Source organism: Schistocerca cancellata, chromosome 3, assembly GCF_023864275.1.
Source record: "Schistocerca cancellata isolate TAMUIC-IGC-003103 chromosome 3, iqSchCanc2.1, whole genome shotgun sequence".
Classification (NCBI taxonomy): Eukaryota; Metazoa; Arthropoda; class Insecta; order Orthoptera; family Acrididae; genus Schistocerca; species Schistocerca cancellata.
The window spans coordinates 716029129-716046387 of record NC_064628.1 but is presented as its reverse complement, the minus strand read 5'-3'; the positions used below and the strand labels follow the sequence as shown (position 1 = coordinate 716046387).

The window sequence follows — 17259 nt, the reverse complement described above, 5'->3', positions numbered from 1 at the left end:
AACTCAAAATTTAATTTTTTTGCTTTCAAAGTTCTTTTTTAATTTTTCAATGATAACCACATTACAAGTGACACTATCAAGAAACTGTTCCTGGAACTGATTATATGAACAACACTCACTGAAGGAAAAGGAAAGTTTTTTTTGCATAATGGATGTCTCAATAGTTTACACACTGAAATACTGTCTCAAAATACGGTAGAAAACCCAAAGAGATACTGGTTGTATGTAAAGTACACCAGTGGCAAATGACAGTCAACACCGTCACTGTGTGACAGCGATGGAAATGTTACCGATGATGGTGCCACTAAAGCGGAGTTACTAAATACAGTTTTCCATAATTCCTTCACGAAAGAAAACGAAATAAATATTCCAGAATTCAAAACCAGAACAGCTGTTAGCATGAGTGACATAAAAGTAGATATCCTAGGTGTTGTGAAACAACACAAATCACTTAAGAAAGGTAAGTCTTCTGGTCCAGATGGTATACCAATCAGCTTTCTCTCAGAGTATGCAGATGCAATAGTGACTTTCTTAGCAATCATATACAACCGCTCACCTGACGAAAGATCTGTTCCTAAAGACTGGTTGTATGTAAAGTACACCAGTGGCAAATAACAGTCAACACCGTCACTATGTGACAGCGATGGAAATGTTACCGATGATGGTGCCACTAAAGCGGAGTTACTAAATACAGTTTTCCATAATTCCTTCACGAAAGAAAACGAAATAAATATTCCAGAATTTGAAACCAGGAGTGCGATTGTCGGCCAGCCTCTTCAATTCCGTGAAACTTCCGCATCCTAGGTCCTGCATTATCTGGCTTATGTACTTTCTTATAGGTCTGCCTCTTGCCCTTTTGCCCTCCACAAGGCCTTCCGTTATAGTGTGGAGAAGACTTTCATGTCTCAGAATATGTCCCATCCATATATCTCTCCTCTTCTTGACCGTCTTCCAAAGAACTGGAACTTCCTCCGCTCTCTGCATGACTTCTTCATTTGTCATCCTGGCCGTCCATGGAATTTTTAACATCCTTCGCAGACACCACATTTCGAACCCTTCAATCCTTCTTCTTTCGTCCTCTCCAAGTGTCCAGGTTTCGCTGCCGTAGAGAAGCACACTCCCAACAAAGGTCTTTATTAACCGCTTCCTTAACGACAGACTTATCATATTTGATGTGAGGAGTCCTTTCTCCTTTTATAGAATGCAATCTTTGCCTGGTTTATTCTACTTATTACATCTTTCCTACTACGACCATCTGATGTTATTCTGCTTCCCAAGTAGACAAAGTCTTGTATTTCTTTCAGCTTCTCTCCATTCAGCCTTATATTCGTAATTGCTTGATTATTTTGTTTGCTTGCAACTAAGATTTTTGTTTTTGACTTATTAATTTTCATGTTGTACCGTGTAGCAAGAGTGTTTTCCATTTCCTCCAACACTACTTGCAATTCTTCCTCATTTTCCGCTAGGACAGCAATGTCATCCGCAAAACGCAGCATATCAACTATTTTTCCCTGGATCCTGATTCCATTAGCTTGTCCTAACTTTTCTCTGACCTCGTCCATTGCTTTCTGTATGTACATATTAAAGAGGACAGGGGAGAGTGCACATCCCTGTCTCACACCCTGTTTAATTTTTGCTTGTTGTTGATGTTCCCCACATCTCACTATTGCCACCTCTTCTTTGTATATGTTCCATATCGTTCTCCTGTCCTTATACTTAGCTCCAGTTTCCCTCAATATCTGGAATAGCTTTTTCCATTCAACCTTATCAAATGCTTTTTCGAGGTCAATAAATGCTATGTAGGTGTCCTTTCCTTTTTCCATTCTTTTTTCTATTATGAGCCTTAGGGCCATAATGGCTTCTCGCGTACCTCTCCCTCTTCTGAAGCCAAACTGGTCTTCTGTGAGCATGCATTCCATGTTCCCTTCAATTCTTCAGAGGAGGATGGTCGTCAAAATTTTTGATGCATGTGATGTTAGGCTGAGGGTTCTGTATTGTGCACACGATTTTGCTGGCATTTTCTTTGGTAATGGAACAATAATACACTTTTTGAAGTCCTCAGGCAGCTCTCCAGTATCATATATTTGGCAGATTAATTTATACAATTTATCTTTTATTTCTGTTCCAGCTGCTTTGATGATTTCTGCAGGCAATGAGTCAATTCCTGGTGCTTTTCCGTGCTTAAGTGCCTGTAGTGCCTGATCAAATTCAGACCTTAGTATGCTGTCTCCTAGTTCATCTTTATCTACTTCGTCCTCACTTTCAATCATGTCATCTTGTATGTTGCCTCCATATAATTTCTCTAGGTATTCCTTCCACGTAAGTGCTATATCTTCATGATTATACACCATCTTATTATCCTCTCTTATTAGGGCATTACATCTAATCCTTTGTCCTCCTGAGAAGAAGCGTTTCACTGTTTTGTATGCTAATTCAAGGTTCCCTTTCTTCAGAAGGTCTTCAACTTCTTTGCATCTGTCTTCAAGGAATCTTTCTTTTACTTGCTTCAACTTCCTGTTGATTTTGTTCCTAAGCACTCGGTATGCCGTTTTCCCTTCTTCCGTTCCATTATTTTTGAGCTTCCTTCTTTCCTCAAACATAAGTATCATTTCATCAGTTATCCACTCCTTCCTCTTTTCAGGTTTTTGTTTTCCAATTATCTCTTCAGCTGCTTTTATTAGGCCATCTCTCATATTTTCCCAATGTTGTTCTACATTCTCTATAGGATGCTGTTGGATTAGATCCTTAGCCCTTTCTTGGAACTCCTTCTGCATCTCACGGTTTCCAAGCTTCCCCATATCCAGTTTTCCATTTCCTATTTTCTTCCTTATGCATTTGAACTTGAGTCGGCATTCCGCAGCAACCATGTTGTGATCACTCACAATAAGTGGGCTTGCGTATGCTCTAGAGTCTTTTAGTTGATTTCTAAATCTATTTTTGACTAGAATGTAATCAATTTGGTATCGTTCTCTATCCCCTGGTGACTTCCAGGTGTATCTTCTACAGGGGTGATGTTGAAACCACGTGTTCGATATTATCAGTTGATTCCTGTTACAAAATTCTATAAGTCGGTCTCCTCTATCATTCCTTTTACCAAGGCCGTAGCGTCCAACAGCTGGCTGTACCTCTTTATCTCCTACTATTGCGTTCCAGTCTCCCATAATTATTAAATTTGTTTCTCCTTTGATTCCTCTCATGGCTCCATTTAACTCTTCATATACAGCTTCAACTTCCTCATCCTCCTGGTTTGTGGTAGGCATATAGACCTGTATCACAACCGTCTCTGTAGGTTTGGTATCCAGACTGACAAGTATTATCCTTCCTCCATATTGTATATATCCCTTCACTCTCTGCCCCAATTTTCGACTCATAACTACTCCAACCCCACCTGCTCCAGGTCTATCTTCTATCGTTCCTGTGTGAATTATCCTGTACTCATCACTCCAGAAATCTCCGCAGTTAGGCCATCTCATTTCAGACACTCCTAGTATATCCAACTTCATTTTCTTCATTTCTTGCTTAAGGTTTTCGAGCTTCCCCATCTGCAGTAAGGTGCGGACGTTCCACGTTCCAATTCTACTATAGCTCTTTTTATTTCCTTTCTTCCTATGAACTGTTGAAACGAGATCTCTGGTAGTCCCCTCCCGGAGATCCGAATGAGGGGCTATTACTCCGGATTGCATTTTTACTAGAGCTTGTTTCATATTCATATTATGGCTGCTGATACTTGAGAAATCTAATTAGATCTTTAATGAAGTGGTTTCTCCTTGCCTTCTTCATTCTATGCCGTTGGCCATCATGTGGCTCTTCCGCCTTTAGGGACAGTTTCCCATCCCAAGGACAAGAGAGTGCCCTGCCTCTACCTGCTCATCCGCCCTCCTAGGAGGCCGTTTCGCTTGATAGAGGGTGTCTCCTTATTCCGGGAGATACTCGGTCGCCATATCCTCTTTAGTGGTAACAGGGTGTACCGTGCAGCAATCCTTGGCTGCAACTCGTGAAGGTGAGGTTGGCATTTGTATGGAGAGGCTGTTTGAGACGCATCACATACCTTACACCTTCGTAGTGATAGATGGTAAATCATTGAGTAGAACAGAAGTGATATATGGTGTTCTGCAAGGTAGTGTCATAGGCCCTATGCTGTTCCTGATTTACATAAATGATCTAGGTGACAATCTGAGCAGCCCCTTTAGATTGTTTGCAGATGACACTGTAATTTATCGTCTAGTAAAATCATCAGATGATCAATTCAATTACAAAATGATCTAGAGAGAATTTCTGTATGGTGTGAAAAGTGACAATTGGCACTAAACAAAGAAAAGTGCGAGGTCATCCACATGGGTACTAAAGGAAATCCGATAAATTTTGGGTATACGATAAATTGCACAAATCTAAGGGCTGTCAATTCGACTAAATAACTAGGAATTACTATTACGAGCAACTTAAATAGAATAGACCACAGATAATATTGTGGGGAACGCAAAACAAAGACTGTGCTTTGTTGGCAGAACACTTAGAAGATGCGACAAACCCACTAAAGAGACTGCCTACATTACACTTGTCTGTCCTCTGCTGGAATATTGCTGCGCGGTATGGGATCCTTACCAGATACGATTGATGGAGGACATCGAAAAAGTGCAAAGAAGGGCAGCTTGTTTTGTGTTATCGCGTAATAGGGGTGAGAGTGTCACTGATATGATACGCGAGTTGGGGCGGCAGTCACTGAAACAAAGGTGGTTATCTTTGCGGTGAGATCTGTTTATGAAATTTCAATCACCAACTTTCTCTTCCAAATGCGTAAATATTTTGTTGACACCCACCAACGTAGGGAGAAATGATCATCATAATAAAATAAGAGAAATCAGAGCTCGAACGGAAAGATTTAGGTGTTCCTTTTCCCTACGCGCCATTCGAGAGTGGAATGGTAGTGAAGTAGTATGAAAATGGTTCGATGAACCCTCTGCCAGGCACTTAAGTGTGAATTGCACGTGTAGAAGTAGATGTGATTTTTAACGTCGGACACAAAAACTCTTTATTACATTTCCAACTTTGAATAAGCTTTATTTGCAATTTTAAACATTCAGAAACATAATATTTCCTAATAATTTGTTATGTTTTAATTTACTGCAATATGCCAGCTCCACATACTGGTTCTGATGGGCCATTACCACTTCAGAGACCAAGCCCAAGCATAACTTGGGCGATAACTTCGTGCTAAAAAGACTGCACTCAAGAAAAGGTCGGGCCATGATTTTCTCTGGAAATTTGACTCATTTCACATAAGAATAATGTACATACATCTCACTACCTGCCTGCTATTGTCCATTTCTTAACCTATTTCAAAAGAAACACCGGCTAACATAACAGCTGCTGCCACAAATGGCTGGTCAGATATGATCACACTGACGTAATTTCATGTGTGTACTTGTTAGGTTTCACAGTTCACTGTAGTTCTGCCACAAATATGTCATGTTCATTGAGTGAGCAAGAAATTTTGGAATCTAAAGAGAAGAAATTGCTCAACAACTCACCTCACACTTTCTTCTTGAAAGGATGATAATACTTTCTGTCATTATTTAAAATTTGTAATCTATCAAAGAAATAAAGCAAATATGAAAAATATATCACAGAGCTTGGTCTTTTTTAGTACATATTATTCTTATACACACACATCAACTACACGTGTGCCAGTAATGCTTTAAATAACGACATGGATGGCCAGTTTCTTAGGCCCAATGTTCTTCTAAGTGTCCGGTTCCAAAGTGTTAAGTACTACCTGCCTAGTGTGTGATTCTCTGCCAACGTCATTATTCCAATGCGGTATGGAGGTGCACAGGGTTGGTACATCACTCTCCCAGCCACTTCCAGTTTCCCAGCCTTGGAGCTGCTACTTCCACTAACTTAAATACTCAAATGGCATCATATGACTGAGTGCCCTTTCATCCAGTCTTTCCAACAAGAAAAAATCCCTTGTAAAATACTCCTGGGAATTTAACACAGGTCCCCTGTATAAAAGTAAGACATGCCAACCACTCAACTACATAGACAGATATTCACCATAATGGGCATTCAAAATGCTTCCCTCACTGTCCTAACACACATAGGAAGGATGTGGATAGACCAGTCCACTTTCATCATTTGGTTACCCACTTCCAATGAAAACGTATCTTTTTCTCTACATTATGCTATAATATTTACTTCCACATAGCCCATTAATCCCTTAAACAGCTATATTTTTCTGCATTTTGAGAGCTTGTCCCACTTCTTTGCAGTCTTCATCTCCTTTTCGACATTACTAACAATACATTCAGCAACTACCTCTTGTTTCAATTTTATGGTCTATTTTCTGAATACTCTTTCACCCATGCAGGTCCCTCTGACTCTGGGATCTCTGTGCCCTGTCCTTACAACATGCCTCTCTCTCCTCTCCCCGAGAATGGAACTAATATTACATTGGTGCATAAGTTCATAGAATTTTTTGTTTATAATGTTGGTATTCCAGTTGTTATAGGTTTATTTATAAATTGTCATTTTTTATTTTGCTATTTGTGTTTGCATACTGTCATTTTGTCATTTGGAGATACCGAGTGGAACTGTAGACATTGGAAAACAGAGTGCCAAGTGGAGAAATCTGCACATTTGCGGCTAATTCTTCTGTTTAAGTTCAAAAGAGGGGTGACAGCATAGGAGGCAGCCACAAAAATTAGCGCTGCGTATGGGGATAATGTTACTGGACAGAGCACAGCAAGAAAATGCTTTCAAGGAGGATTGTTTCGACATTAAAGACTCTACATTTAGGGGTTTCATGAAGATAGTCTAAATGCATTAATCCACTATGCTCCTCATCAGTATATTCAAGAACTGGCAAATATGATGCACTGTAATTATTCCACATCATGCAACATTTGCATGCATTGCAGAAGGCTCTAAACTCAGGTACCGCATGCTCTAAGCCAAATTCACAAGCATCTCTGCTTTCTAGTCATCAATTGGCTTGTGAACAACCCCTACCATTCCTATCACATATTGTCACTGACGACGAGGAATGGTGTTTTTATGCTAACATAAGGAAAAGAAAGGAATGGTTTAAGTTCAAACAAAGCAGCAACTCCTCATACAAAGACCTGCATGCATTCAGAAAAGATAGTGTTATGTATTTGGTGGAACAGCAACAGAGTGGTGTATTAAGGATTCCTTCCCCAACGTGTAGCCATCACTGCTGACATTTACCAACAACAACCGAGATGTCTTGAGACAAAATCCAAGAACAACAACCAGGAAGATTTCGTGAAGAGAAGCTACTCCAAGATAATGCCCGCCTGCATTCTGCTTGACAGACAGAAACCATTACAGAGGAGCTGGGTTGGGAAGTCATTCCGCACCCATCTTATTCACCAGATCTTGCACCCTCAGACTTTCATCTTTTTTGCTCTCTCTCAAACAACCTTCAAGAGACTTCCTTTCTTGTTGAAAATGGACTCTAAACATGGCTCCATGAGTTTGTTGTCTCAAAGCCATGCAGTTTCTACAGTTGTGGAATCAAAGAGTTACCCCAGCACTGGCAAACTGAAGTAAATAGTGAAGAGGAATATATTATTGATGAATAAAATGTCTTATGTATATGTGTTGTGTTTACTAAACTTATGGGAAAATGCTATGAATTTTGCACAAAATAGTTCTGAAAGATAGGACAGTGTTGTCACTTTACCTTTATGATGGTGGTTTCATAAAGTCCAGTAAATTTCCATGAAACAAAATGGAACATTTTTGTTGCACCGCTGGATTATTCCAAGGATCATATAAAGAATTTCAACAATGTACAGTGTATAATACACTATCAATAGCTGTCGGTATTGGTCGGTGAGTCAACTGTGATTGAAAATGGATAAAACTGAGTTTCACGTTGTTATCAAACAAAAAGCTCGAAGGGCTGGACTGTTGTACAACAGGGTGTATACGCGGACAAGAAAAAAAATTCCCGAATTTTTCCCAGCTTTCCCAGTTAAAATTACACTTTCTCCCGTGTGAAAATACAACTTTTCCTCGGAACTGTAAGACTTATCAATCCTTTGAATGGTTATGGTTTTACACACTGGCGTAGAACTTCCCGGATCTTTAAAAAACCAAACTCAGTAAAAAAAAAAAAAACACGTTTTGGAAAGATCTTTGATGGGCAGCAACATGTACGCTGCATATTTTCATATTACGAAAGTGTAAATTTAAATTCCACCAAACGCTGCATGTTACTTTCCGAAGCATTGAAATCAGGATTGCAATGTGCTTTTGTAGCCAGTCATAGCTCGTCACGTGATCTCACCAGCCGATGACAGCAGATCTTCTAGCGAAGGACATGTGATGTACTCAGCCAATAGCAATATCACTTAAGTAGCGCATACATACAAATAGGAAAAGTTAATGGTTTAAATTAACATACACAGCATTACTACAAGAAAAGCAAAGCTTTCACATGCAATATTGCTCTCTAAGATTAATAAGCTGCAAGAGAAGCTAAGCTTTCACATATAATTTTGATTTCTTTTGCGCGCGTTACACTTTAAGGTACACCACACAAATGTGTCGGTAAAATAATAAATGTCTGATCTTCTGAGCTCGAAATTTTTCTAAATGCAAGTCCTCAAAGACTTCATTTTTAAATGAGAGTCAAACGTTCTGTGATTTAAGAAATTCATCATACATTCTCGCACATAATTCATCTTGCATAAAAGAAAATTTACTTTCAAAGTAACATTTTTCAAACAAACATTCACAATATTTTCCTGTGACCTGTTAGAAATACATTCATTTCAGTAGTTGCCAGAGAGCGCCAGAAACAGGCATCACCGCACTTGCGCAGCTACGATGATGCAGGAAGCCCGTATGTTCGAAGGTGTAAAACATTAAAAGATCTTACACTATGTCATAAAAGAAACAAGACATCAGAGGATACTCCAAGAACATCGGAATTTCATGAACCATACTACAATGCATAATTCGGCTTAAAGTGCACATTCGTATGTCCAGATTCGGATGTAAATTTTCTTGACTACCAGTATTGTATTACCTCATGTTTGGTTCTTTATTATGGCATAATGCCATACAAGCTAGAAAATGAAAACATACATTTTTGAAATGCAGTGAACAGCTGAAACTAGCCCATAGTATGGAATTAAACACTTTGTTCCAAATAAATAGACTGCCCCAGAGGAAAAGATTAATAGATGCCAAATTTCTTTAGCAAACTAACAAAAATAACTTCATTGTTCTGCAATGCGATCAATGCTTGACTGTCCGAAAGGTGGAGATAAAACCTGAAACTAATAACATATTTTAGCCTTCTGTAATTATGCGAACATATTTTAATCCATTTGATAGCTCACGACCATAGATATCTGTTTTGTTTTCATTTAACGTGAGAGCATTAAATGAAGAGGAAACAGCAAAATCACTAAACGTAAATACGGGTCACGTGGAGACTCCCCACTACAACTCAGACTGTTCTGTGGATCAGCCACGGATCTCCAATATTTCCGAACCGGGGCAATATTAGATAGTGGCCCCCAACCACACGTCTGCAGCCAGAAGCGGGAGAGGGTACTTCTCATACGCGACTCAACTGCATATGCACAAGAGCCCGCCGAACTGCTCAAACAAATCTAAAGTAAACAATTGTGATGTTACACTCATCGGAGACAATTTGTTGTTAGGAAGCATTGCATAATCTTCGCAAAGACTTTGACACACTTTGCAGTTGGCAAATGCTTGTATGAGCACTGTGTTTTATTGTTGTATATGGCGTATTTATTCTGCAACTTAAGTTTTATTTTTGGTTTTTTTTTTTCTCTTGTTCATGTTTTGTTGCTGCAGTATTACTCTGCAGAAGTGGGATACAGTAATATCCTTTGTTAGAGTATTGGTTCTTATCCGTCAAAATCACAAAAATTCAACTGAAAACTAAAACAATGAAAAATTCCGGGAATTCCGAAAAATTTCCGGGTTTATCCCGGTTTTCTCCCGGATGAAAAAATTCCTGGGTTTTTGCTGGATCTCCCGTGTCGTATACACCCTGTACAAATCTAAACAGAATTAGATGAAGTTCACTCTGATTCTGCACAATTGTTTAAGACTACTTACTTCTGGATTACTGTAGTGAAATGTGGTCACACAATCATCTAATACAAAGTGCACTCTGACCATCCAATTGAGGTCACCACAAAGGAAACCATTGGAAAAATCCACCACATGGTAATGCAAGACCGCTGAATAAAAATTTGTGCGATTGCATAGACTGTAGGGTATCTCAAATGAGTGAGAGCACAATATCCTATATGTAGAACTGTCTATGAAGAAGCTGTGTGCTTGGTGGGTGCCACGATTGCTCACAGTCAAGTATAAGTACATACGGCACAACATTTCAAGGTATGTGGCATTGTTTAATCACACTCTGCAAGACTTTTGCTGCTGATCTGTGACTGTTTATGAAACCTGGCTCCATCATTACACACCAGAGTCAAAACGGCAATCAAAACAATGGACACAGGTTGGTGTATGTGCACCAAAGAAGGCAAAGACCATTTTGTCCACCGTTAAGGTGATGACCTCTGTTTTTTGGGATTCTACATAACAATCTTTATAGATTGCTTGCAAAATGAGAGAATCATAACTGGACCCTCTTGGGTGGATGGAGGTTGGGTGGATGACAGAACACGACTTAGGAAGGGTGGGAAGGATCTTTGATAGGATGTCCCTCATTTCACGGCATGATGACAGCTAAAGTCCTGATGAAGGATTTGGTTCAGTTATTCCAGTCTGGAATTGTATTGGGTGATGAAGTGGGCACTCTTTTGTAGCTGGTTTTTGGGGGAGGTGAGAGGATTGGGTTGTGTGTGGGAATGCCAGCTGTTAAAATGTAGGTACTGTTGGTGGGTTTCATATGGACAGAGGTATGGATGGAGCCATCAGAGAGGAGGATGTCAATGTCCAGGAAGGTTGTACACTCGGCTGCGGAGGACCAGGTGAAGTGGACAGCAGGTATTGAGGTTTTGAAGGAATGAGGATTAGGTGTTTTGGTTGCAAGTCCAGATTATGAAGATATTATCAATGAATCTGAAGCAGACTAGGGGTTTTGGGAAGCTAGTAAGGTTTCCGCTAACAACCACTGAACAGGATGGCACAGGACGGTGCCATGTGGGTACCTATAGCTGTGCCACAGACATACTGTCCTTTTTGCTGCATTCACATTTAAAAAAACTACTGCAACAAAAAGGTACATGCTTCTTGAACAATAGTTATGAGATGTATCCCATATCATGAACATGATTTTGCAGCTAAATAAAGTGTGTGTGTGTGTGTGTGTGTGTGTGTAAGAATGGTTTCAGTTAGTACGATAGATCCAACCGAGAGTACTGCTCAAGAGATTAGCAATTATTGCACACTTGTTTCATGTGCCTTTTAATTGTTCAACACAACTTTATGATTAGTGGTATCCTTTACTTCTCCTACTGATTATCTAGTATTTGTGTAAAAGTTATTCAGGAAAATTATGAAAAACCTGATGTGTTCAACAAGCCAACATCTTTTTCCCCCCACTTTCAGTTCCTCTTGATGAAGTTATTATGAACAGAACAAGCAAAATTTGTGTAAGTAAATGAAAAAGCATGCAGGGTATAGCTCAAACATCAGATGTAATACAGAAAATGTGAGTTGAGCATATTTCATGGTCTGCAGATGAGTATGTAATTTCCATACTATTAGACTAATTTATTTACTCACTGTCAGCATGCTGGATGGCAATAGGCAGCAAGTTACGATTTAATGGAATCACAAAATCAAAATTTCACAGGAATTTGTTTCTGTTTAAATGGCAACTAGTTTTTGGCTTTAGTCCATTATCACAGCATCCAGATAAGTCCTATCATAACACCACAAGGTGTGTACATTGGCCACATTGCTTGTATGAGTGGCTAAGTGCAAGTTGCTATTTGAATGCAACAGTTCAGTGCTGCATCCAGTACTGGACTCTTGTATGCAAATAGTCACCTGCAGTTAGAAACTCATACCAGCAATGTGGCCAGTGTACACACATTATAGTGTTATGGTATGAATTATGTGGATGGTTTGATAAGGGACTAAAGTCCAAAACCTATCACATTAAAACAAAAACAAACTTCTATGCAATTTTGATGGTTTTCTAATTTCATTTAATTTACTTAGTTATTTCAGTACTTGAAAGAGAAGCTACAATTGTATTTCTAGCCCTACAACCACACTGTACTTACTGTGACAACTGTTGTTTCAGGTACACCATTTGCTATAGTTTCAGGCACTTCTGGAATGACTTCTGTATCAAGAACAGGCTCATCACTGACAATCATCTGTAAAAACAAGATCTATCATGCAGTGTATATTTCAATTTACAGCAGAAACAAAGATAAATGCAGAAGTACAGCAGGTAAAAATATGAAGAGTGTATAACTGTCACAGATATTACTATATGAGTAATGGAATTTTTCAATTTTGTGGGGCTTATACACACTACTTTCAGGATTTTTTTAATCTTGTTGGTACACATGTTCCTGATGTATGTTTGCATTTTCACCCGTTTTGAATATTTAGTTTATTGCTAACAGTTGAAAAGGTTATACATATTTTCGAGTGCTCGACAAATTTTTATGTTCGAAAAAGATGGATCAAAGAATTTGCATTAATTTTTGCTTTGGAGGGGTGGGGAGTCAAGTGAAGCACTGCATTCGAAATGTTGACTGTGGCTTATCTACTATGAGTAAGACAGAGTATCCAAGTGGTATAAATATTTCAAAGAGTGTCGAGAGGCGTTGAAAATGAGGACTACCCAGGACACCCTAGCAAATCAATTACTGATGACAAAGTGGAATTAGTAAAGAAAATGGTCCTGAAAACTTGCCAGATCATAAACAGAGTGATTGCTGATTATGTCAGCATATCCCCTGGCTCATGACAACCATTTTTTTTTAATTTTTTTTTCCTTTTTTCCCAGCATGAAACATGTAGGTGCAAAGACTGTTCCAAATTAACCAAAAATAATGATGTGCATACATTGTTCAGGAATTTCTGAATGAAGTTGACAATGATCCAGATTTCTAAAGAAGCTCCATAACACATGACGAAATATGGATACTTGGGTAAGACACTGAAACCAATGCCCAGCCATCCCAATGGAAACTGCCTGAAGAACCAAGACCAAAAGAAATTCAACAAGCTGGATCACATGTGAAGGTTCTTCTCACTGTTTTCTTCTATTACAATGGGACAGTGCATCATGAGTGATGGTCGTAAGGTCAATAAGGAAAACTACTTGGATGTTATGCATCATTTGCATGAAGCTACCTGAAGAAAAGACCAGAGTTGTGGCAAAACCACTGACGGAAATTGCATTATGATAATGCTCCTGCTCACACCTCAATGCTTGTTCAAGATGTTTTGGTTAAAAAAAAACCAATACTATTATTTTGCTTCATCCACAAGAAGATAAAGCCATCAGACAATGGGCCAAGTTCTCCAGAAGGAGCAAAGCCATAGTCACAATAAAGGTTCCACTGACTGCAGCTTGCTATGCACTGTCAGCCACTGAGCCTCCCACCTACACACGTTCCTGGTCATGTATGTAGTAACAGCCTGCAGAGGGACAGAACAACGAGCAACAGCGAAGTGAACAAATCTCATTGGTAGCTGCATCCATGAGCTTATTTGTCCACACCCCTATGTGCCCTGGAACCCAGTAGGAAATTAATTCCTTTTCTTGCCTTTACAAGACGGGAGAGCATCCAGGATATTCTGTGCCATGGTTGGTTGGTTGGGGATATAAAGGGACCAAACTACAGGGTCATCAGCCCCTTCTTCCTCACGCAAGCAAGGCTCAAGGTAAAACAAGATCCAAATTTAATTTAGCGAGGTAAAAACGGGTAAAAGGAATGGGAAACCACACCGAAAGAAAGGAACAAAGGGGAGGGGGGAGGGACGTACACCACAAGGAAAGGTAGAGGAAGGTATTAAAACCTTAGAGCAGATGGTCTGGGCTGGCTGACCACAAGAACAAGACAGGATGAGCCAGCCACTCTGCAACACATGAAAATGTCCACTCCGAAAAGACACAGCAAGATGAACATACATTGGGAAAAGACGAACAACAAGGCAAACAAAAAGCACAGAAAGGATGACAGAGAGTGAGATTGGAGGGAGGGTGGAGGCCTCGGAGTGAAGGCCAGATGCCCACCCTTAGAGGGTATGATAAAAAAACCGCTCACGAATAAAACATAAAACTGCTGCTGAGGCATTGTCGCCCAACACCATAGGCAGGCTGCTGAGACGGTTAAAAGTCTGCCACAGAGTGGCTAAAATTGGGCAGTCCAACAAGATGTGGGCGACAGCCACAGGGAAGCCACAGTGACACCGAGATGGGCCCTCACGATGGAGAAGGTGAGCATGTGTTAGCCACGTATGGCCGATGCGGAGCCAGCAAAGGACAATAGATTCCTTGAGAGTGGCTCGCATGGATGACCACCACACATTTGTTGTCTCCTTGATAACACGGAGTTTATTTTTGTGTACTGCGGGTGCACCATTCAGTATCCCAGATCGTGAAAAATTTCCGGCAAAAGAACGATCACAAACCGGTCTCCGGCCAGCAAATCTCCAGATATGTTCTATTGGTAGCCTGTTTGGTCAGGCGGTCAGCAAGTTCACTGTCCGGTATCTTGACATGTCCTGGGGTCCAAATGACAGTAACTGAACGTCCACTGTTCTCCAGTGTATGAAGAGACTCGTGGATGGTCATTACCAAAGGATGTCGAGGGAAGCACTGGTCGAGAACTTGCAGGCTGCTTAAGGAGACACTACAGATGACAAAGAACTCACCAGCACAGGAGTGGATATGCTCACTGGCGTGATAAATGGCTACCAACTCTGTAATGACAACACTGCAGCCGTCCGGCAAGAAGTGTTGTTCAGTATATCTAACGTGAGTGTTAGTGAAGCCAACAAGACCGTCGACCATTGATCCATTGGTGTAGACTATTTCTGAGCCCTGGAACTCCCTGATAAGAAAGAGAAATGAGGTTCTCCAGGTACAGGTGACACTTATGACATAGGAGAACTCTCCTATGGTCTCTAATGGCCACAGTGATTTCAGGCGACCACCAAGGCACCGACTTCTGCCAGTGGCAACTGGAGGAAAAACGGATTACCAACTCAGCTGTGGCAATAATGTTATAAGTGATGGTGCGAATCACCTCACTGATGATGGCACGCAAAAGAGATTCAATGGTGGTAGCGGATGGGAAAGTGTGTCAGTCAGCCTTGGGAAGAGCCTACCTGGGCAAGCAGCGAGATGAGGGATACTGGGACAGGGCAGGGGAATTGGAAAGTGATCACTAGCACACATGTTATCACGTGCTCTCCAGTGTATAGATGGGAGAAGGCCAGGACTGCAAACCAAGAGATCACTGGCTGGATGTGTGTCATGTGTGGGGCACCTGTTTTTAGGAGGCAAAGGTTGAGTTGAGTCAGTAGGTCCTCAACATCTTTGCCACAGCCAGTAACCTTGGTTCCACCCCACAAAGGGTTATGTGTGTTAAAATCACCTAGAAGTAGGAAAGGTGGGAGGAATTGCGAAATGAGTGCAGCCAATACATGGGGCCAATGCATCACCATCTGGAGAGAGGTAAATGTTACATAGGATAATTTCCTGCATTGTCCTCGCCGCAAAGGGCAGGGGTCCACATTGCAGGAAACCACGTTTCCTGGACAATGTAAAATGCAGCTGTAATGCTTAAAAGTTGACATAACTCAGCCAGGTGGGAGGAAAAAACTGCCGCAGTTCCACTGGAGGATGAGGATTTCTGGAATTGGGAAAGAGATGTAATGACAAAGGAGGCAGGTTATGCCGTAGAATCACCGATTGATTATTTGTATGCGTCGCCAGGGCGTCTTTGAGAGCCAGGTTCTTGGGGGACAGTGTAAAATTGTGGCACCGCAAGAAAACCAACAAGCCACCACACCAGCCATAAGGGACCAAAAATCCTGAAGATGTCTTTTAACATAAGCAGAAACTGGTAAATAAATGAATATTATTGCAATCTCAACTTTGATTGTAACCTAAATATTGCACCAGGTCGCTGCACTCCATAGACAATGTTGTCTAAATTTATGATCAGATTCACTTAATATTTTGATTAGCAGCCTGCCTTCAAGATAATCTTAATTTAAAGTAATAGCATGAACATTAATTAATTTCAAAAAAACCCTGCTCCCAACAACCGAAGATTTCCTATGTTTTACTCATCTATGAGTGGGTGAGATCTCACTAGATTGCCAGTAGCAGTTCTTTACATACATTCTGTCTACAATAAAGAAAATGTAAAAAGAACTGCAAGAGTCAAGTGGTATAAAGAAAATTAATTATATTTTGTTTTATAAACAATAATGAATGTTTCTGAAGTGTTTCTATCTTATTATAAACATTAACAAGTGTTACCAGCTGGACTAGTCACCAAAAATTCTGGAGATTGTGAGAAGATGCAATACAAAACCTAGTTTCTGTCAACAACAATATTGTGTATTGTGGACAGAAAGTGAATGCAAATCTTTGAGAATGTGCCCAGTAGTTCTCATTGAGTCTGATGAATGTTTCGTAAATACTGTATTTGCTGAAATTTTACTAGTGGGTAAGTAGAAAAAATGACCAGTATACACAATTTAAATGAGGAATGTAACAATTTTTTAATAAACTATCAACATTCGTTAATGAACATGGGTTGGTGTAAAACTATTATTACACAAAAGTCTAACTTCAGTTTGTAGCTGTCCATCAATTATTTTTCCTTCTGTAACACTAATTTCTTAAATTCAAATTGTAAAATGGTGTCTTTATCAGCATTACGTACTTAAGGGAATAAACAATAACGGATATAACTGAGCAAACCTCTTCAATCAATTCCTCCTCCACAGGTTCTTCTTTTGGCTGTATAGGAATATGTTCAACAGGTTCACTCTTTGGTTCAACCAAAACAATCTTCAAACTCTCATTATTTTTCGCTGCTGGTGGTAGTGCAGATGGGTCACGCTGTAAATGGCGTAGTTTATCATCTGAAATATCAACAAAACATTAATACTGGAGATTGTGACATCAATAACCATCCAATTGTACACTTTCCACTTTCATTGCCATCAAAGCTTGTATCAATAGTTGTTGCTTATAGTAATAAAAATAACTGATGGAGTAAAGGTATT

At 40.0% G+C, this 17259-nt stretch overlaps 1 protein-coding gene across 4 annotated transcripts in view; it reads right to left on the bottom strand.

Moving 5' to 3' along the window:
• LOC126175723 (bromodomain-containing protein 8) overlaps nt 1-17259 on the bottom strand; it is a 272574-nt gene that overhangs the window by 119539 nt on the left and 135776 nt on the right. For all 4 annotated transcript variants that reach the window (XM_049922659.1, XM_049922657.1, XM_049922658.1 and 1 more), the window contains 2 exons: nt 16952-17115; nt 12273-12368 (listed from right to left, as the gene is read on the bottom strand). In XM_049922659.1, coding sequence (XP_049778616.1) covers nt 12273-12368; nt 16952-17115 — 260 coding nt within the window. The remainder of the gene's footprint in view (nt 1-12272; nt 12369-16951; nt 17116-17259) is intronic.